Genomic DNA, 27,284 nt, shown 5'->3' on the forward strand with positions numbered 1-27,284 from the left:
GGGGGAGAGATTGGGAAGGAATTGGGAAGAACAGATTAGAAGGCAGTGGAACTGGGTGGAGTTATGGTTGAGACAGTTATGGGAAAGAAGTCATTTAGCAATAGGAATAAAACAATCAGCAATGGGTACTTTTGAGCACCTCGGTATGTTCAGCTGTGTGTTAAGCACTCTGATGGATTCAGGAGAACTAGGAGATTAGGAGTTTGTGGAAGCAAAATGGAAGGGAATAACTAGAGAACAGTTCAATACCAAACTCTGAGAGCTGAAATGGTCAGAAAGGGCTTTCTTGGAAAGCTCTACCTCCACTGGATATTGTAGGGTCAGCATGCTTTTAATTAGTGGAGTGAAGGAAATAAAAGATCCTAAAGATGGGTGAGCAAAGTCACGGGATGGGGCTGGAGGAATCTGATTACTCTGCTACTTTCTGTCTCCTCTTACTCTATAGAAGTTAAAGCAAAAGATGTGAAGGAACTCTTACCCCTGATGATACTAATGATAATAATTTTCCTGCTGCTTCTGTTCTGGGAAAATGAGATATATGAGGAAGAAGTGGCATCAACCATAGAGCACCTGCATGTGGACTACCCTCAGAATGACATTCCTGTAAGGTACTGCAACCACATGATCCTCCAAAGAATCATCAAGGAACCCGACAACATCTGCAAAAAGGAGCATGTCTTCATCCATGAGAGGCCTCAAAAAATCAATAATGTTTGCACGTCCCCCAAGAAGATGGCTTGCCTAAACCATTCCACAATTTTATGCTTTCAGAGTGAAACAAGGTTCAAAATGACAGTCTGTAAGCTCATTGAAGGTATCAAATATCCTGCCTGCAGGTACCACATTTCCCCCATAGAGGGGTTTATTCTTGTCACTTGTGATGACATGAGGCCAGTTAATTTCCGGAGATATATTGAATAACTTGAGACCAGCGCCTGGATCTGGGATCTTCTCTTCTCTCTTGGGACACTGATGCTGGCTCTCCCTGATGCACACCTGAACTCTGGACATGGGTAAATGCCTTTAGTGAAATGGGTAGCCACTGGTAATTCATTTATCCTTCCAGTATTTCTGAGCTGGAATTTTTTTATTCTGCTTTAATAAAAAAGAAAATGTCTACTGGATTATGTATGTGTTCCAATTTATTGCCTCCTTTTTTTCGGTCATTGAATGATAGCCAAGAGTGGGCCCTCCCTACACAGGACTTGGATTAGGATAAGGTGAGTGAGGCATTCACTTTACATGCAAAATTTAAGGTGCACCAAAAAAAACCCAGTAATCTAAGTAAATAATATTGTTTTTTAAATCAAAATTAATGCAAACAATCCCTGATGAAAAAAAATCTGAATTTTAAATCAAGGGTAAGATTTAGGGTGAGGTGAGGTACATGAGTTGTGCCAGTACAGGGTCAGATCCTGTTATTTAAATTTTTGATATTTGTTCACCTGGGATTGTTTTGAATTAAATTTCTATTTAAATGCTGCATTAAAATATTATTTATCTTGATTACTGGGCTTTTTGGTACCCCCTTAAATTTTGTACCTGGAGTGCCTCATTCATTTCACCCTAATCCCAGACTTGGTCCTAGGTGTAGAGGCGGCTGGGGTCATCTCTTAAGGGTACATATAACCCAAGGTGCATCTGCTCTTGTTCAGCAGCTCCCTCTGTGCCTTGAAAGAAAGGGAAAAGGAGATCAGAAAGAGCCTGACTGATCAGAAACCATTTCCCTGGAAGACTGGAGAGAAATGGCTAAGGATTTCCCAGGGAGGGATTGAGACTGTCAGAGCTCAGTGTGACTCCTCTTTGTGTGCCCAGAAGAAACAGAAAGGACTTTTCCTCTTTTAGATCTTACAACTGAACTGGTTGTTTAGTTCTTTCATGTTTGACTATGGGCAGAGTATCTTTGGAGTTAGGGGGCAAAGGAAGAGAAGGAAGGGAAAGAGAGGCTCCTAATTCTGGGAACCTGATGTAGTCCCGTTCCTCTCTGAGCCTTAGTTTTCTCATTTATAAAGTGAGGGGGCTTGAACTAGATAATCTTTGAGTTTTTTTCTAGGCTTATTATGCCATAATTCTGTTTCTTAGAAGTATAGAAATGGGCCTTGTTGGAGGGCAGGGTCGTTAGTACTGGGAGGTAGTAAGACATAAGGGGTGCCACATTATGGTGTCACTAATTCTGAGCTGTGATATTTCAACCCTGCAAATGAGAGCAAAAAACTTGCACAGTGCACTAGAGCAGGCACCAGCAATGCGTGAGGTTCAGACAGCCCTTTCTGTTCTGATCTTTTCAGTTGAGAGACTTCAACTATGCATTATTTATTTGTACTTAAAGGTCATGTCAAAATAGGAGGTACACCTATGCTACTTGTTAACGCTGTCTTTTGTAAGCATCAAGCTCTGGTTGATTCCACATATAGAGGGAGGATGGTGACCATTGTGAGTTAAGGACATTTGGCAACCTTGTAAGTGGGCAATGCTTACCCATCTAGGGTGGCCCTCTCACAGCTGAGTTTCATTACCCAGTTCTCTGTGGGAATCCCATTGTCTCTATTGTCCTCATGGAATTTTGGATGTCACTAAGGGAACAGAGTCTTCAGCACCTGAGATGCTGAGGAGGAACAGGTATATGACTTGTTGGGTCCTGGGTAAAACTTTAAAGTAGCTGAAATGTGTCCTTTAAGGCCTGTTTCTTTGTTCTGAACTCTAATTCCCTTTCCTCCTCCTTTCTCTAGGCTTTATTGTCCTTTCTTTCCTTCTCATTGATTTTTCTCCCTTTCCTCGCCCAACCTGCCTCCTTCTGATTAACAACAAAATTTTGCAGATAATGCATTTCCATTGAAGTGTCAGTATGTAGCTGAGACTGTCCAGTGGAATCTATTCTCAGAATATTCTCATTCAATAGTGATCAAAGCCTAAGTCAAATAGCATTTGTAGTTTGTGTTTGTTTATTTTTCTTCTGATGGGCACCCAGCAGCCCAAATCAAACCCAAATGAATTCTGCCCATTTGAAATACACATTTCAGAAAAACTAAGCATCTCTGCACTGCTCATCTGCTTGTTTATTTCCCTCCTTCTTGTCTTCCTGTTTCCCAATTATCACCTCACTATTGATGTTAATGATAGAGGATGTTTAGGAAACAATCTAAATCCTTCTTCCCTCCTTCCTTCAACCTGTACCAAGTCGATGTTCAAGGCACAAACGTGAATATACTGCTTAATTCTTAATAATCTATCAATAATCAGTCAACCCAATTACTAAGTCTTATATATTTTTAGTACTGGGTCTTTGTTCTATTTTTACACAGAGTATATTTTAAAATTAAATGTAATATAAAAACACAAGTCCATATGTACTAATGTCAAATGAGTGGTATAAGAAGTGAGTGGTAAAAAGTTCAGAGGAGTGAGAAATGGATTTGGTAGACTTAAGTAGTAAGAAAATGTGTCAAAGAAAGGATGGACTTTGAAGGATTTCAAGAGTCAGAAAAGAGTAGGTGTTCAAAAAAGGAGCAAAAATGGGGAGATGGAATAGGGTGTATTCAGAGAGAGTGGGTCACACTGATTTGACTAGAGAAGGTTTGCATACCAAAAAAGGGGAGATGGTCCTTGGGAAGCAGGTTGGGGTTAGATCAAGTAGAGACTTGACTAAGTGGCCTCAGGAGAGTAGATTACCTCTTGTAGGCAATGAGGAATACTTCAAGGTTTCGGAAGCAGTGTCATTGCAAGTGGTATTTTTAGAAAAGTAGTGTATTGAAAAAAATTGGAGGAGCAAGGAATGGTGATTAGGAGGTAAGTAAGTGTGATAATGCAGGAGATATAAGTATAGGGGAAGGAGACTTTTAGAGGTAGGAGAGAGAAAAGAGAAAAAATGAGAGCAAGAGAAATAATTGTCACCCTAAATAACCATTCTTTCTGGGTTTCTTATTATGAATTGTCCAGCATTGACCTCAAGTAAAGGATTTTCTACATTAGTCAAGCCATGCTATGTTGTTAATAAACATTGCTGAGAAACTAGTGTATACACCATTCAGTGTTTGATTCTGCACAGAGTAAAAAGAAACAGAAACTACATTCTAGGCTCAGGAATTTTTAGCCTTAATAAAAGGAGAAAAGACTAACATGAATCAACTAACTTGAACAAGAAAAAAGAACATATAAAATGAAGTGCAATATAATCTATTCAAAGAAGCAAAAAAAAATCACGTTGGGCTCAAGTATAAACAGACAGGGAAGATTTCACAGAAGAGGGGGTAGTAATGCTGCCTCCGTCACTGGGATCCTGACAGCCAGATGGAAACTGTGTTGAGTTCTCTGAGCATCCTGGGGTCCGTGCTTCTAGCTCACACAATTCTACCTACCCCTCTTTTGCTCCTCCTTCCCTCAGTTAGATCCAGTCACAGAAACTCCCAGGAAACAAATCCAATTTCATCTCTTGCTCTGCAACAAGCTGGAAGCTTTCTCTACAGGATCAACTGACCAAAGGAACTGGTAAAGACAGGCATCCCATGACTGACAATTGGTGGGAAAAGAAACAAGAGAGGGGGAAAACAACATTGTGGGTTTTTTTTACAAGTGGCTACCATGTGCCCGGTACTGTGTGAGGCTGTAGGAGAGATAACAGTAGTGAGGAATGTGTTGGGTGAGATTCTTGTGACCCACTATGAAGATTACAGACCCTGCCAATGAGATTATAGACAAAGAGAAAAGGAATAAAAATAACTCCTTGGTTCTGGACACTTTAAATGTATTATCTTATATAATTCTCACATTTCCTATTTTTTCACATGGGGAAACTGAGGTTAGTTAAATGAGGTAGCTTGTTAGTGGATAAGCAAGGGTTTAAAGCTGAGTGTTCAGACTCAGCTGGGTCTTTTCACTTCATTACACTTCCATTAACAGATGTAGGAGTCTTAGGTTATATAGAGGGGTCAATCCTGGGAACTGTCATAAAGAAAAGAGAGCTATCTCTTTGATGTTCTCTTTATTTTTGTCTTTTACTCTTTATTTTAATTCTATGCAGAAGAGATCACCCTAGTTCTCTGATGGAGACCTATCTGCAGCTACTCGGCCTGGGGTTGATTCTTGTAGTATCTTCAGGAAGCAAAATGGAGACAGTTAAAGAATTTTCAGAGGAAGAGATGCAATATGACATGGTAAAAAGTGACCATGAAAAACAGACCATTGAGGTGTTAATGAACTTGATTCTGCTATGTAAAAATACTGGCCTTTATATGTGCAAGGATGTTATTATGTCCTCCTCATTGCTGACATTCAGAAGATTACACTATGGCTTCCCTAAGGGAAACAGTACAGGTAATGACAAAGAGTACTGCAATGACACGGTGGTCTGGAGAAAAGTTTCAGAAGCTAATGGGTCATGCAAGTTGAGCAGCAACTTTATTCTTGGCTCCATGAAAGTGATCCGTGGGGTCCCCAAGGCCCCCAGCTGCAAGTGTGTACAAAATCTTGGCATAAGCTGCTCTGAGAGCTCAGAACTGGAGACCACTATGCACCAGCTCACTATGGGCAAACAGCTCCCTAGGTGCCAATATCACAGTGTTAGCCCCCTAAAGAAAATATTGACACTGCTAACAAGTCATTCTCTGATGAGCTGGTTAGTTAGTGGCTCCAAGTTGTAAATCCCACAGGGCTGTGAGACTATAGTCTATCTAAAGAAGGACATACAAATATGATCATTATTATTAATTGCCTTCTATTATCCATATCTACTCTTTCAGCACTGTAGTAAATTCTTGATTATTTATGCTAACTGGGGGAATGAAAAATCCAAAATCGTGGATAATTCAATAAAAACTTATAACAGATCCTGGAGTGCAATACTTGCTTTTTCTATTACATGCACACACATACACACACACACACACACACACACACACAACACACACACACACACACATACAAGCACAGTTTCCCTGAATTGAATTCCACCCTAGCTCAGCTATAAAGCCAAGAAGCCCAGTTCACCCAACAAGACAGAATGAAGGAGAGAAGTCCCAAAGCCAATATAGATAATTGAAAATTAATTGTACTGCCACTGAGATTATTCAGAGGAACAGTGAATGAGCACAGGGGATATTATTTCACTGCTTCTCTTCAAAGAAATGTGTGTGTGTTGAGGCATGCACACAAATGTGAGTATCCACCTATGCAACCAGAGGTCTCCCTGTCCTCCAGAGGGAAAAGATACTTTGCCTGAGCTCCTGCCCTCAGGCAACAGCTCCAGCCCTACACAATCTTCATTCCTCCATCCACATCCACAGGCTGCTATAGAGGGAAGAAATAAAGCACTTATTACGATTGTTACTCAAGCGTAGTCTTGATTCCCTGGGGGAGCGGAATGGCACGCCACGGAAGAATAGCGGAGGTAGAAAGATGGGAAATGAGAACTCCATGCCAAGTGCCGGGCAGAATTCGTCTTCAAATCTTGTTGCTTTCTGATGTTGTAGTGAACTTTTTTCATTATTTCAAATTGTTTATTTGTAAGTCTTTATGATTCAATGCTCTACATAGAATATAGGCAGCTATCTTGTTCATTAATGTGTGCCTGTGTATCCCTGTTTTCTCATCTTCCATCCTGAGACCACTCTTTTTTTAACATCCTAATTTTAAATAAATAAATCTTACATCACTGCAACACTTTTCTTGTTGTATTATCACTCTTTATATATCAATTTTCTTAGTGTTTTTCACATTTAGTGCAGAATTCTCATTATATCAAAACTGCAAACTCTGACAATCAACCAACACGCAGCATCAATCAAGGCAGGTATTTTTGTATCTTTTAGCTGGGGTGGTGTGGTGATTGCTCAAATAAACAATCACTATGGGCTTGGCCAAGTAGGTATGTAATCAGCATTCAATTTGCACTTGACAGCCAGGGGAGAAAGTGATAAAGCGAAATGCCTAGGGCCCAAAGTTCTCTTTTCTGTCCGAAGAGAACCCAGGCCTTTGGAAGGAAGATGTGTTCACTGGGTTCCATTCCAGGAATAGTTCCATGTGGCCAGGCTGGTGCTACCACCACCTCACCAGACATGGGGTGGCAGGGGGTTGGGGGATGTCTAACCATGGCAGAGCAGTCCAACCTCTTGGTTCAAATTTGAGTAACTTCTGGAAGAGCTTTTTGGTAACCTGTAAGAAAAAGCAAATCTAGCCTGGTTCAGAATTTAGTGCAGATTTCTTCCTTTACTAGGGAAGAAGAGCAAAGGTGCATCCTCTAAGGAGTCTTAATTAAGACCAAGCCTTTCCACTTCTCTGAAGGAGTCAGGAGCTCTGGGTTCCAAGCTGTTGGCACCCTGGTCTCCCAGGATCTATCCTAAGCACCATGCTACGAAGTCTGAAAGATGTCAAATGTGAAGGTGTCATAGGGAGTTATGCCCTGAGTGCTAGCACTTCTTACCCTTGAAGCCTGTCACCCCTTTGACATAACAAGCATCTTAAGGTCCCTCATGATGATGATAGGCAGGAGATTTCCAATTTTGAAACATTAAGTTTTCATAATGTCCTTTTTCTGCTTCCAAACTACAGTGGGCTCCTTTTTTCTTGTAGCTTCACACATAAAATTTTCAGACTGGCTTTTAAGGCCACTAATGCTCCATTCTCTTCTTACCTTGCCTACCTTCAGCACCTGCCAAGTCTGTTGTTTTGAGGTTGCTCTCTTCACAGCCCACAGAACTTGTGTCCTTGTCCTCACTCCTTTGATGCCCTTCCTCTTCGCTTTGTCATTCTATCATGTCAGCCCATTCAATTTCACAAGCTCCACTTGTATGTGTCTCTTGCACTTGTTAGAAAAATAACTGAGAGGTAGATATGTGTCATATCCCTGTAGCTGACAGGAAATGCTAGAGGGAATGAAATGAGGTGAGAAAGGAGACAGATCTAATCATAAGGGTCATGGAAGGGGGAGTCAGGTTGAGAAAAAAAGTTGGGAATGGAGTGTTAGGAAGGTTTGAGAAAGGGATACTGAGAAGGATTATTTGGCATAAAAAAAGGACCTTTCTTGTCTCTAATTATTCCCTCTATTTTCCCAACATAAAGTGCACTCAGTTTCTTTAACCAACAATTCTGAAGTGAAACAAACCCCTGGCCTCAAGTGTCCAGGATGTTGCTGAAGTAAGGAGACGGCCTTTGCAGCATTATAAGTAAATAATCATATGTTTTAATGACTCATCATGCCCACCAAGAAAAGTCATTTCACATCACTGGGATTCAATTTCCTTATCTACACAATGCAGAGGTTGGGCAGCTGTGGGTTCTCAGGCTTACTTATACACCAGAATCAATGTAGTGAAGCTTTCAGGTAGCCCACTCAAAACCACTGTACTTGCTCTCAAGATGAAGAGGTACAGTGAGGCACAGGGCTGCCCAGTCAGGCGTCCTTTCCCAGGCTCTCTGAGCAGAAGTGATATGTGCCACTTCTAGGTCCAGGTCTTATGACATTGGACTGTCTCCTCCTCTGTGGATTGTTTTCTTCCAAACAGCTAGATCCCCCAAATGGACATGAGTGTGACTCAACCTTAATCATGTAGATGACGATAATGTCCTAGGAATGCCCAGAAGAGCAAAAGGGAAGGAAGCCACGTGACTGAATAATTGTGTGAAGCAGAGTTATCTTGCCAACATGGACTGCTCATCTTGGGACTTGATGAGACAAAGAGTTAACAGGAGCAAGCTTGTGAGCTGGCAGGATGGGACAGGCAAAGAGTTAACAGGAGCGAGCTTATAAACTGGCAGGAACAAGCTTAAACATTAACCACTTGGCTCTGACTCCCCTGGCTAGCACTTCACCTGCAGGCTGACAAGCACCTTACATCCATCAGAGATGGGAACAGAACAGTTCCCAATCGCAATAGCAACCCCCTGCAAGCTGACATCCATCATAGATGGGAACAGGACAGTTCCCAAGAGAAGACAATTGTAGCTGCAGCTCCCCTGCAAGCTGACAAGCACCCTACATGGAAAAATATAAAACCCCAGCCCTCCTTCTCATTGGCACAGCTGTCTCCATCAGACTCTGCCCTGGCAAAACTTCTGCCAGAACACTCTCTCTCTCTCTCTCTCTCTCTCTCTCTCTCTCTCTCTCTCTCTCTTTGACTTTCAATAAACCTTTTCTTACTCTTGTAGAGTCTCATAAATTCTTTTACATTCTGCGGTCAACCAGGGGTTAATTCTATGTCAAGACAGGACTATTAATAAATATGTAGTTTTTAAAATTTACTATATTTTGAGATTTTGTTCCATCAGCTTAGCCTTACCCTAACAAATCTGATAACTTCAGGAGTTGTTATTAAATACAAATTCCTGGGTCCTAATCCAGAAGGTTTGAGTTCTATAGTTTGGAGAAAGCATGTGGGATTTTTACAAAAGTGTGAGGTTTGCTCATGTCTTCCAAAGTTTCAACATCGCTAGATCAGATGACTAAAAGCTTTCTTTCTAGTTAGAGAACGTTCTGATTCTAGTCGCAATTAAGAGAAAAAACATTGCTGCCTATGTATTCAGAGCTCCCAAGGACAGCACTGGGGCGAAAACAAGTTAATTTAATTCGAAGAGTAGCCACTCCCTACAGTGCCCCAGATCTATCAAGGCAGGGTTTTTACCTCAAAACTCCGTAGCCATGGATACATCCGGGAGCAAACACAAGAGCATTATAAGCAGGACTCAGGTTTCCAAAACAGTGGCTGAGAAGTTGGAAGGGGTGTCACATACATGAAATGCACCCCTTTTACTCCAGCAACCAGAAAACTGGCAGGTTTGGGATAAGATGACTGTTTCAAATCCCTACACCTTCATGTTTATAAAGTATTTCAACTTTTTTAAGATCACATATAATTACCACAAGATGATTAATAGGTAATAACAATAATTAATAACAACAACTGAGGTCTTACGTGCCAGGCACTAGTCTAAAATATACATATGTATTTGTTTTTATTCTCAGAACAATCTCCATGAGGTAGATTATTATTATCCCCACATCAGTGATGAAGCAACTGAAGCACAAAGACTTTGGTAATGTACAAAGTCACACACGTAATAGGTGGTCCCCCAGGAAGAAACAAGGACAGTCTGATTCCATATGCCATGTTTTTATTGCCATTCATCTTTATTTGACAGGAAAAAGCAAACTTGTCCATAACCATACAGAAAGATAATGGTGGTACATTCTTGAATAAACTCCATCTCACAAGATTGTTTTGAGGATTAAATGGTAGCTGTCATTATTATTTCTATTACGATTAAATCAGGGCACTGTGTTAAGCACACAATTGAAGAAAAACATCTGCAATATGTGTGGCCGTCAAAGGATTGATATCTTCAATGTATAAATAGATGTCAATTTCATAAGATAAAATGAACTTATCTACAGAAAAATAAGCAAAAGACACAAATAGAACACTTAAAAAGAGAAATAAAAAGTCATTAAATATTTGGAAACTTTTTCTTTCCTACTAAAGGTAATATAAATAAAAACCATGTAATATTTTTTACCTTCCCAGTCAGCACAGGAAAGGGGATATTCTCATGTCCTCCTCCTGGGAAAACAAATTGGAAAATTTTCTGTCTTTCTGGGGCGCAATTTGAATTAAGCCCCATTCTAGTTTTCAAACCTCTGCATCTTTGCTTTCATTACTGATGACACAACTCCCTCCTCTTATACATCCTTTAGGTAAGAAACTTAACTCAGTCAATTCTGGCGCTGATGACTCTTTGAATTTAAGGCCTCATTGAAAGGCCTGAGTAGGCCCTGGGGCTTGTTGGACTTGTCACTCTATTCCTGAACAGTGAGTTCAAATGCAAGACACACAGAGAAGAACACATAAAGTGGTGCAAAGCTTAGAAAGAAAGCAGAAGCCATGCAAGGCACAGAAGGGAGGTGTGTGTTGAAGGGACAATCTGGTAAAGAGAAGAGAACGTGAATGTTGGGTGAAGAAGGAATAGAGAGGGATAGAAGGGGACAGGTGTCAGAAAGGGAGAGGTAAGAGTGGTGACTCTTTGTGTGGGCATGTTTCAAGAGCCGTCCTCCCAGCCTTGCTCCCCGCTGCCAGTTCTTCCTCTAATAGGCCTCCTGTGCCCAGGAGAGCTCTCAAAAGGGTCAAAGAGCAGGGCCACAGGAGCTGGCAGAGCCCCAGGCATATGAAAGCTGCAGGCTATGCTCCTGGTGTGTGCGCTCCTTGCTGTCCCTGCTCTCCCCAGCTCAGGCTGTTCCAAGAACTCCATGTTTTCATTTACGGGAATGTGGGCTGAGCTCGTGGACCTGTCACATGAACTGCCCCTTCTCAGGGCTCACACAAAGAGTGACCACTCTTACCTCTCCCTTTCTGACACCTGTCCCCTTCTATCTCTTTTTATCCCTTCTTCACCCAATGTTCATGTTCTTTTCTCTTTACCAGATTGTCCTTTCAACACACACCTCCCTTCTGCGCCTTGCATGGCTTCTGCTCTCCTTCTAGGCTTTGCACCACTGGACTTTACGTGTTCTTCTCTGTGTGTCCTGCATTTGAACTCACTGTTCAGGTATAGAGTGACAATCGGACAGCTTTCTGGAGCCAAGCCACTCCTATGATTTTCACTCAGAGGCCAGCATTCCATCTGTCCTGTTTTTAGCCCCTGTGGGGCAACCTGTTCATGCAGGGCTCGTGAAACACATGACCCTGAGTTGTCCAGGTAGAAAAGGACAAGAACGGCATGAATTGCTGGACTTACCCTGGGTACACATCAAGCCCTGCTGGGGAGTGTCCCTGAGCAGCTCCCTAATCTTATCATACTCATTATAAACATTTTTATGAGAAGACACAAATAATGTACCCTCACTATACACGGTATTGGATACAGGACAATAATATAATATCTTAAGAGAGAAAGATATTTCTGTTGTCTGAAGTGATCAGTGCAGGCACCTGTAAAAGAAGATTTAACATCTTGAACTTGATAGATGATCCACTTAAATAGCTAAAATTTGAATAGAAGAAGAAAAAGGGGCTAGGAATGGGAACAAACACATGAACAGGAGTAGATGAAAGTACAGTTGATATTGCTATTGCCACTCCAGCTTTCTTTTGACTAGAATTATCATGGTATATAATTTCACATCCTTTACTATTAACCGCTTCGTGTCTTCATATAAAGTGCCTTTCTTATAGACAGTGTATAGTTGTCTTTTTTTTCTTAATCCAGTCTATCACTGGCTATTAATTGGTTTGCTTAGGCCATTCACATTTAGTGAGATTATTAATATGATTAGTTTGAATCTAGCATCTTATTTTTTGTTTTATGTTTCTCTTCTATGTTTTTGTTCCCTTCTGATTTTGGGGACTTCATTTGGATTTATCAAATTTTTTAAGGATTCCATTTTATCTCCTTTTTTGACTGTTTAGGTATATCTCTTTAGTTTGTTAATTCAGTGGTTGCATTAGGATTTTTAGTATATATCTTTAACTTATTATCATAGCCTACTTTCGACTGATACACACTACTTCATTTATAGTATAAGAACCTTATGATAATATACTTCCATTTCTCCCCTTTCAGATTTAATGTTATTGTTTTCATGTATTTTACTTTGAAATATGATAAATCCCATTATACATTGCTACTATTTTTTCTTTAAGTAGTCGGTTATATATTAAATAAATTTAAATAATAAGAAAAAGTCATATTCATTTGTGGTTACCATTTACAATGTTTCATTCCTTGGTGTAGATCCAGATTTCCAACCGGTATAATTTTCCCTCTGTCTGTTTGATTTTCCTTTAACATTTCTTGCAGTGTGGGTTTGCTGGTGATGAATTCTTTAAGCTTCACAATCTGAGAATGTTTTTATTTTGCTTTAGTGTTTTAAAGATATTTTTGCCAGGTATAGAATTTCTACATTGACAGTTTTCTTACTTCTAGTACTTTAATAATATTTTCCCATGTATTCTTACTTATATTGTTTCAGGTGAGAAATCTAATGTCACCATTATCTTTGTTTTTCTGGCTTTAGCATGTCCTTTTTCTTGAGGTTACTTCTGTGGTTTTCTCTATATTGCTATTTTTTTTCTCCTCAATTTGATTATGAAGTGTCTTGGTATAGTTTTCTTCATGTTTTGGGGGTTTGTTGAGCTTTTTGGGATTTGTGAATTTATACTTTTCATTAAGTTTTCAAAGTTTTTGATTATTCTTTCTTCCAATCTTTTCCCCATCCCCCTGTTTCTCTTCTTCAGGGACTCAGATTATCCATCTGAAGTCTTGAGTTCATTCTACAGTTTACTGTGCTCTTTTCATTTTTGTTTTATTGTCTATTTCTGTGTTTCATTTGGATCATTTCTATTGATTCCAGATTCACTAATCTTTCTTCTGCAATGTCTAATCTGTCATTAATCCCATCCAGTGAATTTTTCATCTCACACATTGTAGTTTTTATCTTTAAATGTTTATTTTTTCTGTTGTCCATGATTCTACTTAACTTTTTGCACATACATATAGAATATAGTTATAGTGGTGGTTTTAATGTCTTTATGCTATGCCTGTTCTGGGTAAATTAATTAATTTATTTATTTATTCAATTATTTCTTTATCAGTTTCAATTGATTAATTATTCTCATTATGGTTTGTTTTTCCTGGCTTCCTTTCATGCTTAGTAATCTTTGATTGGATACCAAACGTTTTTAATTGTACCTCATTGGTTTATCTTGTATGGACCTTTTTGCATTCCTATAACTTTTCTTGAACTTTTTATCTGGGCCACATGTGAGCTATTTGGAACCACATGGATCCTTTTGATTTGTTAGGCAGGTCCAGAGTAGTAACAGTCTAGGACTAATTATTCCCTACTGCTGAGGCAAGACCTTCCTGAGTACTCTACCTAATGCCCCATAAATTTTGATTTTTTTCAGTCTGGCTAGTGGGAGTAAGCACTATTCCCTCTGATCTTTTTAAAGAAAACCACCCAGCTTCAGGTGGTTTTCTCCCACACATCTGATAAACAGTACTCTGCTAAATACTTGAGGGGAACCCTTTGCAGATCTCCAAGATTCTGTCTGGAGGCAGCGCTATCCTTTCTGGTACTTTGTCCTACAAACTCAAGTTTCCTTGGCCTCCTCAATTCCATCTCCTCAATTCAGGTAGTTTTAAGACTCTTCCTAAATTTTCCCTCCCTTTACTTTTGCCTGAAATTTCTCCCAAGATAGGAAGCCGAGTGAATTGTAGGGCTCACCTGCTTGTTTCCCATCTCTGAAAGATCAGCGTGTTTTGTTGCCTTGATGTTCCCTATCTTACAAATACTTTTTCTAGCATTTTGTCAGTTTTTAAAATTGTTTCAGGTGGGAGGACAAATCAGGTCCATGTTACTCATTCTTGACTGGAAGATGATATTAGTCCTTTTTTATTTCATTTTAAAACAAAGTCTAAAGTATTTTTACCTAAACAGATTCCCTGAAAATTTTTGGAGTTAAATGATTCTCCTTGCTCTTTCAGTGGGGAAGTAGATATATCATGGCAGAGTTGCACTCGTGTTGAGCCTCTGTAGTTAGTGATGCAAAAGCTAAGAAATACATGGGTTGGGTGGAGACTTCATAGGAAATAAGAATACTTTGTTAAGGTATAAATTGGCATTTTGTTTTTATTGCTGTAGAATGTTGGGGAAAAAAGACAAAAAGTCTTCATTTCTGTAACACAAGAAGTTGTCATACTTTGGGGTCTTGACAGCTCAAAGGGAATGTTAATGGCTTTTGTGTTATATTTAAACACTTTTAGCTATCTAAAAAATAAGAAAAAAATAATATTGTGTTCATTATTAAGACGATTTATATTATAACAGAAAGAGAAACTGATGATTCCAAACAACACCCACAAAGAAAGAACTGAACTTGCTGTTTTCTTAGGACAAATCCAGATGCTTTGATTATTTTTAATTGTGTAAGAAAGGTGGAAGACACCTAAAATAATAATTGAGGTAAATTTTGCTGTCACCCTTGATAGTTGTGGTTTTAGGGCAGATATGTTGGATTTAGAAAAGAAACTCACACTTTTCTTGCACCTGAGTTTGAGAAGCAATTTTACACTGCACATAGTTTGAAAGTTTTTTTTGTTTTGTTTTGTTTTGTTTTCCAAGCTGTGTTGGTTTTTCAAAATTTAATTCTGATGTCTTTTACCATTAGAGATGATGATGATGATGATGATGACTGTCACATTTTCTATGTACTTGTGTAATGGATATGTAATTCAGCCTATCTGTGTGCAATCAAGTCTTTCAATAATTTTCTTTATGCCTGTGCTTTTCTTTTAATAAAGATGCCTCTTACTAACTCCAAAATTATGAAAAATATTCTAGTATATATACTTGTATTAATGTTCTTAATGCTGTTTTTTTGTTGTTTTTTTTTAAAGATTTTATTGCTGTCCTTTTGCTCTTCAGTCTAGTTGTAGAGGACGTTGTTTCACTGGCCCATGTTAGTATTATCATTGCGCTCTTCCCAGGTGAGGCAGATCAGTCGCTGGCCACTGGATGGTTGCTCACGACAGCTCTTGGCAGCTCGCGCCAGCTGCCAGACACTCACGTTAGCTTTATGGCAGCCCACTGCAGCTCCACTGCAGCCTACGCAGTCTCCTGCGACTCAAGGCAGCCCAGCCCCAGGTCGAGCTGTTGTTCACTATCTTAGCTATAGAGGGCAGTGTCACTGGCCCTCATGTGGGATCTGAACTGGGGCCCTGCTGCTCAGAGCTGGCATCCCAAACCAACTCTTAACCAATGTGCCACTCAGCCGGCCCTCTTAATGCTGTTTTAAAAATATTAGTTTGATCTCTAGTACCTCATACATTAAAGACTCTGTGTGTGTGTGTGGTGTGTGTGTGTGTGTGTGTGTGTGTGTGTGTGTGTGTGTGTGTGTGTGTGTGTGTTATGGACTGAAATCTATGTTATTTTTTTCTTGATAGAGAGCCCATTGTCTCACTGGATTTATTTTCCTTTCCTCAAGCAAAATCTATGATATATTCTATCCTAATGTACTCCATACTTCTATTTTTCTGTTATCCCTGATCTCTGAGAAGGACAAAATTATGAAATCAAACCAAACCATGGGTAACTGGTTAGCTCAGTTGGTTAGGGCATGATGCTGATAACACCAACTTTGCTTGTTCCAACCCCGCATGGGTCACTGTGAGTGCATGGGCTACAGCGAGCTCCGCCCTCTTTAAAAGAGTCAACTATGCCATTGTCGCATGAAAGCAATGTGTAACCAATGACCATGGCTGTTTCCCAATTTAAAAAAAACATTTTTTAATTAGAAAAACAAAACAAAACCAGTGGCCATATCTTGGTTCTTTGTGAAAAAAATTTCAGAGTAGCTCTTAGTTAAATTATTTAAGAAAAATGTAGTCTTTAGCCATCTTCAAATGTATATTTTTCACAAACATTTTTAGGCAATATTTAATGCTTCAGATCTTCACACCTATAACCAAACTGAGAATGGTGTTATTTTGAGGAAATTTGGGGGGAAAAAATGTTATCCTTTGCATCATAAAAGGAGCAATGAGTTTTCTGAAATGCATATCTTTTGCTCAGAGACACTTCTTCTCCTTAGGGCCACTGTAAAGACTTGAGTAGTCTTTTTTATATCTTCAAACTTCTTAATCCTTTATGAATTCAACTTATGGTTTCATGCTTCTCAAAATCCTTTCTTACCGCAAAAGTACATACATTTTCATCTACACTCTATTTTATTAATTTTATTGATTTTTAAAATGTAATTCTTTCATCCATCTGGAATTTATTTTGAAGTATAGTAAGAGGTGGTTTTTTCCCCCACATGGTTTATACATAATCCCAGTACCAATTATTTGTGGATTAAATTCCATTCTCTCACTCTTAATTTAAAAGTTACCTTATATATTAAATAATTCTGTTTCTGAACGATCTATTGTGTTCTGAGGAGAGATTTATCTATACATGTACCAATAATATGCTTTTACTTATGATCATTTTATAAAACATTTTGATATCTAACAAAGTAATTACATTCATATCTCTTCTTGTTCAAAGGTTTAGTCCAGATACAAAACACAAAGTAGATTAGTGGCTGCCTGGAGCAGAGTGTAGGAATGGGGATTAATTAAAATGGTGAGAGACAGACAGACAGAGACAGACAGGGACAGAAACGGAGACAGAGAACACAGAGTGCACAGCATTGAAACATGCTCATGCTTGATCCCTTCTCCAAGGGCGTCTATGTTCAGAGGTGAGCAAGAGGAGAAAATTCCAAGATGAAGAAAATTTTTCTCTTAACAGCAGGTTGTTAATGAGGAGAGGCCCTTTTCAGTGTAAGTTCTTAACTCCTAAAAAGGGAACCTGTGCGTTCTTCCCGCTGGAGGAAGCATGTCAGCCTTTTTATCCTCCGCTCTCCCTCTCTCCCCACTGCTGTCTTGATCTCCTTTCACCTTCCCTCCAGCCCTTCGTCTCTCTTTTGCTCTCTCGCTCCTTCCTTCAGCGCTCTCTCTCTTATTCCGTCTTCTAGACTGAACATAGGCCTAGTAAGGTCAGTTTTTAATCAACATTTCAAAGGTACTTAAACAGATGCTGAGTTGTCGATTTTAAAATGGTCCAAAGTCTTAGAGCTCACAAAAGCAATTGGTGGTGGAAATGGAGACTGCACAGGAATAGAAGCATGCAGAGTACCACAGTAGAACATATCTCCTTATCTCTTCTATTCCTCACAGGAAAATATGGGAACTCTGCTCACCATGCAGCCCCTGCCTCTGCTCCTCCTGCTGCTGCAGCCATTTCCGTTTCAGTTTTTAATGCTACGTGAATATTTGGATTCCTCAACTGATTGGGATGAAGAATTTGAAGATTATTTGGCGGAATTATATAGTACCGGGCCTACCAAACCACCTACCAAGGAAACTTTCCAAAAGCATGTTATAGTTGATTCTGACAGATCATTATCTGATTCATGGTACTGTTATGGTGAAATAAGGATGAAAAATATTCAAAACAGGCTCCACTGTAAAAAAGAACATTTCTTCCTCCAAGTAAAATATGAGGAGTTGCAAAATCTCTGTAATCAAAGGTTTGTGCCATGTAAGAATGGAGTTAAGAAATGTCACAGGAGCCAGAAAGTGATAGAAGGAGTGTATTGTAATTTAACAGCTGGAACCAGGATGCCAGACTGTGAATACGAATCTTTTCATAAGAAGGGACATGTCCTTATCACTTGTCGATGGCAAGATGATATCCAACAAATTATTCCTGTTCATGTAAATAGTATTTTGGAAACACATGGCAAGCAGTAAAGCATCAGCCACCAGGAAGATATCTTCTTCCCAACGTTCTAGAAGAGTATTCTCTAAGAGGTTAGATTAAGATCATATACCCCTCTTCGTGTTGATTCTTATAGGTCAAAATCGAGAATGATAATTTTGACCCCCTTCATTTTAATCATTCACTTCCCTCTGTTCTTCCCCTAATACCATGCACAGGCAATGTGGGTTAGGTTCACAGATAGTGCTCTGAGATGTAGTTTCAAACTACATCATGTAATTTAGCCCATTTTAAATGCATTATGAGGATGAATGCCTTCAGTGAAAGATGACCAGCACTGAAAGGAACAGGAAATGGTTGCCTGAAATGTGCTCCAAAGTTGTTTTCATGTGAATCTCTAGATCAGTAGAAATAATAAAGTACAGTGACCTAACAAAGTGTCTCTGGTATGGCTCTGTGGGGTTTCTGAGTTTGGAATTATTAACCTTTCTCTGTGACACAATTTGTAACAAAAAGATCCTGAAGTCCCTTGAGAAACTGTGTAATTCATCTTTCTAGTGTTATATTTGCAGAGATTTTGCTTGTTCTGTTCTTTTCATACAACACAGTATTCATGGGAAAATGAAGGTGTAGATTCTAATAGGAGACATCTCAGGATAAATACCTCAATGTTCAGGACAGCAAAATCCCCAGAGTACTTTTCAGTTGTCCAATGCTACTTTTGTGGATTCCCATATCTTTGATTTAACTGTTCACAAAACTACAAACATTTCATCACTTTCTGATATAGTCACATTTATTCACAATTTCTTTCCTCACTTTCCACAGATGTGGCTTTATCTGAGAATATTCTACTTCCAAAAAATGCTGAGGAATCAGCATGATAAAAGAAATCTATCTGTCCAATTTAGGTAATAATTTCTCTCATCTGTGAAACTTCTTAAAACTTTTATCATTATTCCCTATAACTAACTTATGGAAAATGGAATAAGAAGAGTAGTGATGGGGGATGGTAGGGGGAGTGCCTATTGCTCTTGCATACTTCAATGCAATCCAACCCGCTCATCTTTTTCCCATTTCCTATTCTTCGGACTCAGAGATAAGGTCCTAATTCATTAATCAGTTGCTATAAATAGAGACCTAGGGCCAAGGGTTTCCTGGCTCCATTTCAGTGGCTAAGGAAAGCACACCAGAAAATCAAGCCTCTAGATACCACTATTCACTTGGAAGCTCATGACTTTTAATTGTAATGTCTGAGTGAATAAGGATCTTATCAAACTTTTGGGAATCTCCATGACACAGTCTAAAACCAACCTTTTATACACCAGCTGAGGAAGTTCTGCTCGTAGACTAGCCTGGGTATATGCTATGGACCATCTCCTCTGGGCCATGTTCATCTCATCTATTTTGGGGTTATACAACAAACAAAATATTTATGACAGTATGGTGTAGCACATAAATAAGGCATGAAATAATCATAATATATCTCCTTCTCTCCAAGTAAATGATCTGATTCATATACATTTTAGAATTAAAGACCTGGAAATAGAACAAGTATTATTTACAGATTGTTTCTCTCATCCAACATTGCATAAGAAATTCAAATCCTAGCTTCTACCCACCAGATTCTCTAAGATATGTTAAAACTATAATTTTCAGCTTCATCCATTGTAAAATTTCAAAATATTATTGTTCAATCTCCATTAGCACTCCCTCCTCAATAATACCAACCTAATAAGATGAATATTGTCCATAACCTTGACTCACATAATTTATTCTTTAATTTGGAGTCTCTTGAGATGATGAAATATTCATTTTTAAAATTGTGGTGAAATATACATAGCATAAAATTGACCATTTTAGCCATTTTTAAGTGTACAGTTCAGTGACATTAAGTGCATTCACATTGTTGTGCAACCATCATCACCAACTAGTTCCAGAAATATTTTATCTTGCAAAACAAAACTCTGTACCCATTAAATGACAACTTCCCATTTCCCCTCCCCTCAACCCCTGGCAATACCATTCTACTTTCTGTCTCTATAAATTTGACTACTTTAGTGCTTCAAATAAGTGGAACCATAGAGAATTTGTCCTTTTGTAACTGGCATATTTTACTTAGCATAATACCCTCAAGTTTCAACCACGTTGTATCACGTGACAAAATTTCCTCTTTTTTTTTTTTAAGATTTTTATTGGGGAATTGGGGGATGGGAACAGCGCTGGGGAATTGGGGGAAGGGGAACAGACAAGTTGCTGTCCTTTTGTTCTTCAGTCTAGTTGTGGAGGACATTACTTCACTGGCCCAAGTGGGCACCATCATTGCGCTCTACCCGGGCGAGGCAGATCAGTCGCTGGCTTCTGGACAGCCGCTCATGCTGCCTGCTGGCTACACACGGTAACCCATGGCAACCCACTACAGCAAGGGTTGCAGCCTACACCATTGCTGGCGACTCACAGCAGCCCAAGCTCCAGGTTGAACTGTTGTTCAGCATTTTAGCTGTGGAGGGCAGTGTCACTGGCCCTCATATGTGGAATCCGAAACGGGGCCCTCTGGCGTCCCAAGCCAGCTCTTAACCAATGCGCCAGTCGGCCAGCCCCTTTTTTTTAAATTTTATTTTAATTTCCTTTCTTTTTAAGGATGAATAATATTCCATTGAATGCATATACTATCTATTCATCTATCAGTGGACCCTTGGGTGATTTTCTCTATTTGGCTATTGTGAATAACGCTCCTATGAACAAATATCTGTTTGAGTCCTTGCTTTAAATTCTTTTGATACATACTCAGAAGTGGAATTGCTAGTCTTGTGGTAATTCTATTTTTAATATTCTGAGGAATCACCGCACTCTTCCATAGCAGCTACACTATTCTACATTCCCACCAGCAGTGCACTAAGGCTCCAATTTCCCCAATCCTCACCAACACTTGCTAGTTTCTGTTTGTTTTTTTCAAATAGCCATCCTAATTGATGTGAAGTAGTGACAACAACAATTTAAAATTTTAGTTATTCAGTGAAAGAATGTAGACAATAGCATCGCAAGAGTAAAAAAAATAGAGAGGTTCATAGATTACTGATGAGGGTATAAATTGATAAAATTGTTTCTCGAGAAAAAGAGGCAAAATGTGTCTGATGTTTTGACAACATGAAATGCAATTTCACTTTCAGAAATTTACCTTAAGGAAGTATTTTTGCAAGTGCACAAAGATATATACACCAAGATGTTCACTGCCACTCTAATCCTAGGAAGCATACAGGGAGTAGCTGCATTAATTGGGACCAACAGTAATCCCTTAAAAGTGCTTGCCTTGTACCTGAAATTAATTGTATGTCAACTGTAATTTAAAAATAAAAAATTATTTAAAAAAATAAATAATATATTATCAAGAGTAAAAAAAGAAAGTGCTTGCCTTGTACCGTGTAGGTGGCACATGAGGAAAGAGTTTTCAAAGGCTCTTTCTATTGATCATTGAGGGTGGGCAGATGCTACCAGGTGGGCCAGAAACAAAGGCTGTTGAAGGCTCAGAGATATAAGATTATGAGGCTGAATCTAGGTTTAGTCCTAGAGTGCTAAACAGAGGCTACATTGGAGTAAAAGTTAGGCCTTGCTTTTTCAGTTCTATAGAGCCCTCTACTGATGAATGGAGAGGGTGACAAGTTTTTCAGAAATAAAATAGGACATGAAAACATTTGACCCAATTCTATTAGGTTGTCAGAAGAGTCATGATGCATGTTTGTGACAGATGGCACAATTCATTTTTGGAAGTACTAGAGTCATTCACATCTATGTTATTGCTATGTCATTTGACAGCTGACAGTTCTAGCTTCATTCTAAAAAAAAATTAAGCGATTTGGTTGAGTTTTGGAGATTTTACAAGTTGAAAATGGAAGACCAAATTGCGCATTTTTGCCATATTTTACTGTTTTACTTCCATAAAGGGGAGAATGTGCGTCAAGCTTGTGAAAAGTTGCATAAAGTTTAGGGTGACAATGCTCTACAAGAACGTCAGTGCCAAAGATGGTTCATGAAATCCCGTGCTGGTAATTTTTATCTCAACGATGCTCCTCAGTCAGGGAGGCCCACAGAGGTTGATGACAGAAAATAAAGGCATTGATCAAGTCAAACCCACATTACATGACACGAGAGATTGCAGGAACATTGAACATCCATTATTCAAGGGTTCACGACCACCTGAAGAAGCCGGGGTACGTAAGCAAGCTCAATATTTGGATTCTGCATGAACTCAAAGAAGTTCATTTGACGGCATGTATAAACATCTGCAATATGCTCATTAAACACGAGGAAAACGATCCTTTTTTGAAGTGACTGATAACTGGTGATGAGAAGTGGATTGTTTACAACAATGTGGTGTGCAAACGGTCTTGGTCCTGATGTGGTGATTTGCTTCAAACGACATCGAAAGCAGACATTCATCGGAGGAAGGTTATGCTCTGAGTGTGGTGGGATTTTAAAGGTGTCATGTTTTTCGAGCTCCTACCAAGGAACCAAACAATCAATTCGAATGTGTACTGTCGCAACTGGACAGCTTGAACGAATCCATTATCCAGAAACGTCCAGAGCTTGTTAATTGTAAAGGAGTTGTGTTCCATCGCGACAACGTGAGGCCACACACAAGTTTGATCACCAATCAAAAATGATTGGAGCGTGGATGGGATGTATTGCCACACCCACCGTACTCGCCTGACCTTGTGCCGTCAGACTTCTACTTGTTTCACTCTCTTCAAAACGCCTTGCATGGTGTAACGTTCAATTCAGATGAGGCTGTAAATCAGCACCTTGTTCAGTTTTTTGCAAATAAAGACAGGTCCTTCTATGAACGAGGAATTATGAAGCCCACTGAAAGATGGCAAAAGGTTATTGAACAAAACAGGCAGATTGATCTTTGTTCTTTATATAAATAAATGACCTTTGAAAAACATAGACAAAATGCGTCATAACTTTTCCGACAACCCAATACATCATTCACATTTTCCAGCCACTACAAACTACTTTGCATGATAATTTCAGTTGTTTCCATTTTCTCCTATGGCATTATGAATGTCTAGTCTTCCAAAATATGCTCCCAGAAAAGGCAGTCATCTTCACAGCTGCTAATCTCAGTATACTCAGCCACGCTGCCAGTTTCAAAATATTCTTTCTTTTCTCCCCCATGAAATGTTACAGCATTATGACTCCCTGAATTCCAAAGGAATACAGGAATATTAGCATCTCACTGCTGGTGGCCCCAGAACCTTCATGACAGATGGGGCTCAAAGGCTGCAATCTAGTTGGAAAGGGGAACTAAAGAACTTGAATTGAAATTGAATTTGCATAGTATGAAAGCAAAATTCTCAACAAATGTGTAATGAACATATTTCAAAGTTTAATTTACTTTTTAATGAGAAAACCAGCAGAGAAGTTAAAAAGAGCTGGTTCCTCACATTTTGGAAAGGAGAAATAAATGCAATTAGTAAAAGAATTGCCCCCCAAAAAATAGGTTAAATACAATCCAGTTTGCTCTCTAGTTGGGCTATGTAAGAGACCACTTTTAGAGCTAACCTCTCTAGTGGGATATAAAATTGTAAGACCTTATTGGATCCTGAAGTTAACCTCTAAACTTAGAGGGCAGTATTCCATCCATGCTTCCACTTGTTGTGATTATCAATCAAATATACTGTGCTAGATAGGGATCTAGAGTGACAAATGAGGGTCAGTTAATTGGTGAACGGTACATCCTACTTATATTGAAGCAGACTTATTAGAAAATACTCCACAGTGATATATAAAATAAGAAATTATCATTTTTTCCCCTCAAACTTGGAGATTTTTTTTATCTTCCTCAGTAAGAAGCACGTTATTCTGTTTTGTGCTTTAATTTAGACCATATGTCTATTTTGGGATGATAGCAGTGCTCTGACTGAGATTATGAGGGGTGGCTTACCTCATAGTGACTATCCGTGATATTGCAAACATCCCTTTCTGGTCCTACTTAAACATATGTTCATTCATTTATTCAATAAGTATTTGTTAAGCGTCTATGCATGCCAGTCACTTTGCCAGCTATTGGACCCACAAAGCGAAATATGGTTATCTGGTTATAGGTTAAGTTGTTCCTAAAACCAGAATTCAGGCATACATGGTTAACTAGTGAGGCAGTGTTTTTAAGGATTCTAATTACTTGAGGAGAATTGTTGAAGAGAAAGGATTCTGTATAACAAAAAAGAAAATGAAAACTGGGACAAAGAAGAATGGTGTTTCATTTCTATCTACCTCCTTATCCCATGCTCCACATACACACTAACACACACCCAGCCTTTTTTTTGCAGAGACAACTGAGCACTGTTTGTGTGCTCATTTAACTGTATTTTAAGTTCTTTACAAAAACAAGGCCTTAGGTACCCCCAGGTTCAAGTATGCCCCTGGGCTTGGTTCACTGCCGTCTTGTATTCATGCTTGGGTATTCATCCACGAACATCAAACCCCTGTACAGAAGATGTGATGGAACAGGCCCCCTCCTCAATGGCATGAGTCCTTTGCTGATTTAAGAGATGACCACAGCAGCCAATGTGGAAAACACCGGGACTTTTCCTTTGGAACTGGGCTGTAATGAGAAGTGCCTGCCAGGAATATCATCTTTTCCCTAAACCTTCCTCCTCTCCAGTTTCTGAAGATACAGCAGAAAATAATCTTCTTTGAAGATACTGGATAATAATTCCCAAAACAAACACATGCTTCCAATGCATTGTGCTTTCAGATATTCAGGGAGGAAGAAAAACAATTTCATCAATACAAATTCCCTGTGACTTGGTACCTGGGTTTAGTTCAGCTGCCGGATGAGCTGATTGATGCGTTCACCTGGATAGCCAGGTGAGCCCACTTCCTTGAGGAAGCCCACTCTATTCTTGGTAGCGTGACAGGCAACTGAGAGATGAAAAGGGCACAAGAACCTTGAGATTGCCTGGAAATTCTTCCCCGGGAAGGCAATTTCATGAATGAAGTCTTCCAAGCAAACGACACCAAACTTCCCCAGATGCTCCTCAATCACTGTATTGTATGTCAAAGGGATGATTTTATTCTTGACTTTGGCTTGTCCACGTTTCAAGATGAGTTCTCGGACAGACTTCAGGTTTGGAAATCCCCAGGTCACATAAGGTTCCACTACACGCAGTGTTTTCATGGTTTTGGGGGTCACTTTGAAAAAAACACCACTGAAAATCTTCTGCAGACGAAGCCTTGCAATGGTCCTCTGCACCATTAAAGTCACCCCATTAATCCTTTGGATGCGTACAACAAAGGCCAAGGAATGTTCATCTGGCACTTCCAAACCATGAGGTTTCACCTCTAGTCGTGTGAGGCGCACCTTGTCACGTTTTGCTGCCAGGCATCGTGTAAACCATTCCAGTCGCTTAAACCTGATCTCTTTTCCTTTCCTCTGCTCCTTCCGTTGCAAAAGTGCCTGCTTTGCCTGGGTAGCTTTGAGGGCCTGATAAGCCTTCCTCTTTTTCAGGAGATTTTCTGGAACCAAAGGGATCTTTCTTCTTTGCTCTTCCTCCACCATCTTTCCAATGCTGTGGCTACTGCCACACCCAGCCTTTTTTTTTCCCCCCTGGCTGGCCGGCTTCTGGACGCCGCTCACGGTGGCTTGAGGGCTGCTCACGGTGGCTTGAGGGCTGCTCACGCTGCCTGCTGGCTACACACGGTAGCCCATGGCAACCCACTGCCACAGGGGATGCAGCCTATGCCGTCGCCAGTGACTCACGGCAGCCCAGCTCCAGGTTGAGCTGTTGTTCAGCATCTTAGCTGTAGAGGGCAGTGTCACTGGCCCTCACATGTGGGATCCGAACCGGGGTCCTCTGGCGTCCCAAGCCAGTTCTTAACCATCGCGCCACTTGGCCGGCCCACACTCGGCCTTTTTGACCAGTGTTTGAACACTATGGAGAGAAAAGCTTTAAGTAGAACATGGTAGAGCAATTTTGATGAAAAGACTCTAAGAGGCTGAGGAACAATCAGTACTGTTTTCGTGCTTAGGGGATAAAGAGTAACACGGAGCGATAAAGGCATAATCTGTCCATTTCCCAAAGGAAAACCACACACCTGTAAAACCTCCACCTAAACAGATTTGATGCTGTTGGAAGAAAGCACATCTTGGTATAGAAGCAAAGTGTCATGAAGATAACTGGCAGCCATGACATCTATCAAACTCCCACAAGTGTCTTTGAGGGTAAAGAGAACCATCAAAAAAGACTGAAGTAGAAGAAAAAAAAAAGACACCACCTGATACACATGACTTACTGGTCTGGGAGAATTTTGAGGCTTCCTTTAGAGAATCCTAGATATGACAGATATGACATGAGTGAGATTTTTAAGGGCATCTAGAGGGCTATAGTGGTGCAGACGCTACCCTTGTCTCTCAATTAGTGTAAGCCCTTTCATCATCTGGGTGTTGTAATAAAAGCTTCAAATTTTACCTGAGCCCATACCCAAAATAAAAGAGCTATTTTCCAGTTTTCCTTGCAAGTAACATTGACCATGTGACTAATTTCTAAACAATGGAACGCCTATGGAGAATAAGTGAAAATCAGTGAAACAATTCTGGGACATATCTTTGAAGGAAAGAGGGATCCTCTTATTTTTTCCTTCTCTTTTTTCTAATGGCTGAAGCTAGAGCAGCCATCTTGGACCCTGACATGGAAGTCCTGTGCTAGGTTTGGCAGAGCAACAAAATAGAAAGGACCTGGATATCTGACCCCATGGAGCACCACACTAGACCTGAATTGACTATCCCTGGACTTTAGAAAAAGAAATGTGAGAGAGAAACAAATACCTCTTTCCTTTCAGCCACTGCTATTTGAAATTTCTGTCACTGTCAAGCCAATTCTAATTAATACATACAGGAATTAGGGAAGGGGAGCAAAATCACATGAGATGTAGGTGATTACTGTTAAAATGATCTAATAAATAACCCCAGACTGATGAGACCTGAGAAGATTTAGGCTGCCCAAGCATAGGCCTGGTGTAAATTTTAAGAATT

General features: G+C 39.7%; 4 protein-coding genes across 4 annotated transcripts; 3 read left to right on the top strand and 1 right to left on the bottom strand.

Moving 5' to 3' along the window:
- The first annotated feature begins 470 nt into the window (after positions 1-470).
- Positions 471-934, top strand: RNASE12 (ribonuclease A family member 12 (inactive)). The gene has a single exon (XM_019632365.1). It carries the CDS (start codon positions 484-486, stop codon positions 919-921), a length of 438 nt encoding a protein of 145 aa, XP_019487910.1. The 5' UTR covers positions 471-483; the 3' UTR covers positions 922-934.
- Positions 935-5,039: 4,105 nt separating this feature from the next.
- RNASE11 (ribonuclease A family member 11 (inactive)) lies at positions 5,040-5,636 on the top strand. The gene has a single exon (XM_019632366.1). It carries the CDS (start codon positions 5,040-5,042, stop codon positions 5,634-5,636), a length of 597 nt encoding a protein of 198 aa, XP_019487911.1.
- Positions 5,637-17,703: 12,067 nt separating this feature from the next.
- On the top strand, positions 17,704-18,282 carry RNASE9 (ribonuclease A family member 9 (inactive)). Its single transcript, XM_019632353.1, has one exon. The coding sequence runs from the start codon at positions 17,713-17,715 to the stop codon at positions 18,280-18,282; it is 570 nt and encodes a 189-aa protein (XP_019487898.1). The 5' UTR covers positions 17,704-17,712.
- A 6,679-nt stretch (positions 18,283-24,961) lies between these two features.
- LOC109376441 (60S ribosomal protein L7-like 1) lies at positions 24,962-26,942 on the bottom strand. The gene is made up of 2 exons (XM_019632362.1): positions 26,935-26,942; positions 24,962-25,830 (listed from the first exon to the last, which is right to left on the bottom strand). Exons 1-2 carry the CDS (start codon positions 26,940-26,942, stop codon positions 25,071-25,073), a joined length of 768 nt encoding a protein of 255 aa, XP_019487907.1. The 3' UTR covers positions 24,962-25,070.
- Between the last annotated feature and the right edge of the window lie 342 nt (positions 26,943-27,284).

This window comes from Hipposideros armiger, unplaced genomic scaffold (genome assembly GCF_001890085.2).
Source record: "Hipposideros armiger isolate ML-2016 unplaced genomic scaffold, ASM189008v1 scaffold_1132, whole genome shotgun sequence".
NCBI lineage: Eukaryota > Metazoa > Chordata > Mammalia > Chiroptera > Hipposideridae > Hipposideros > Hipposideros armiger.

Coding starts and splice junctions, on each gene's coding strand:
- RNASE12 (XM_019632365.1), top strand. CDS start 484: ATGATACTAATGATAATAATTTTCCTGCTGCTTCTGTTCTGGGAAAAT.
- RNASE11 (XM_019632366.1), top strand. CDS start 5,040: ATGGAGACCTATCTGCAGCTACTCGGCCTGGGGTTGATTCTTGTAGTA.
- RNASE9 (XM_019632353.1), top strand. CDS start 17,713: ATGGGAACTCTGCTCACCATGCAGCCCCTGCCTCTGCTCCTCCTGCTG.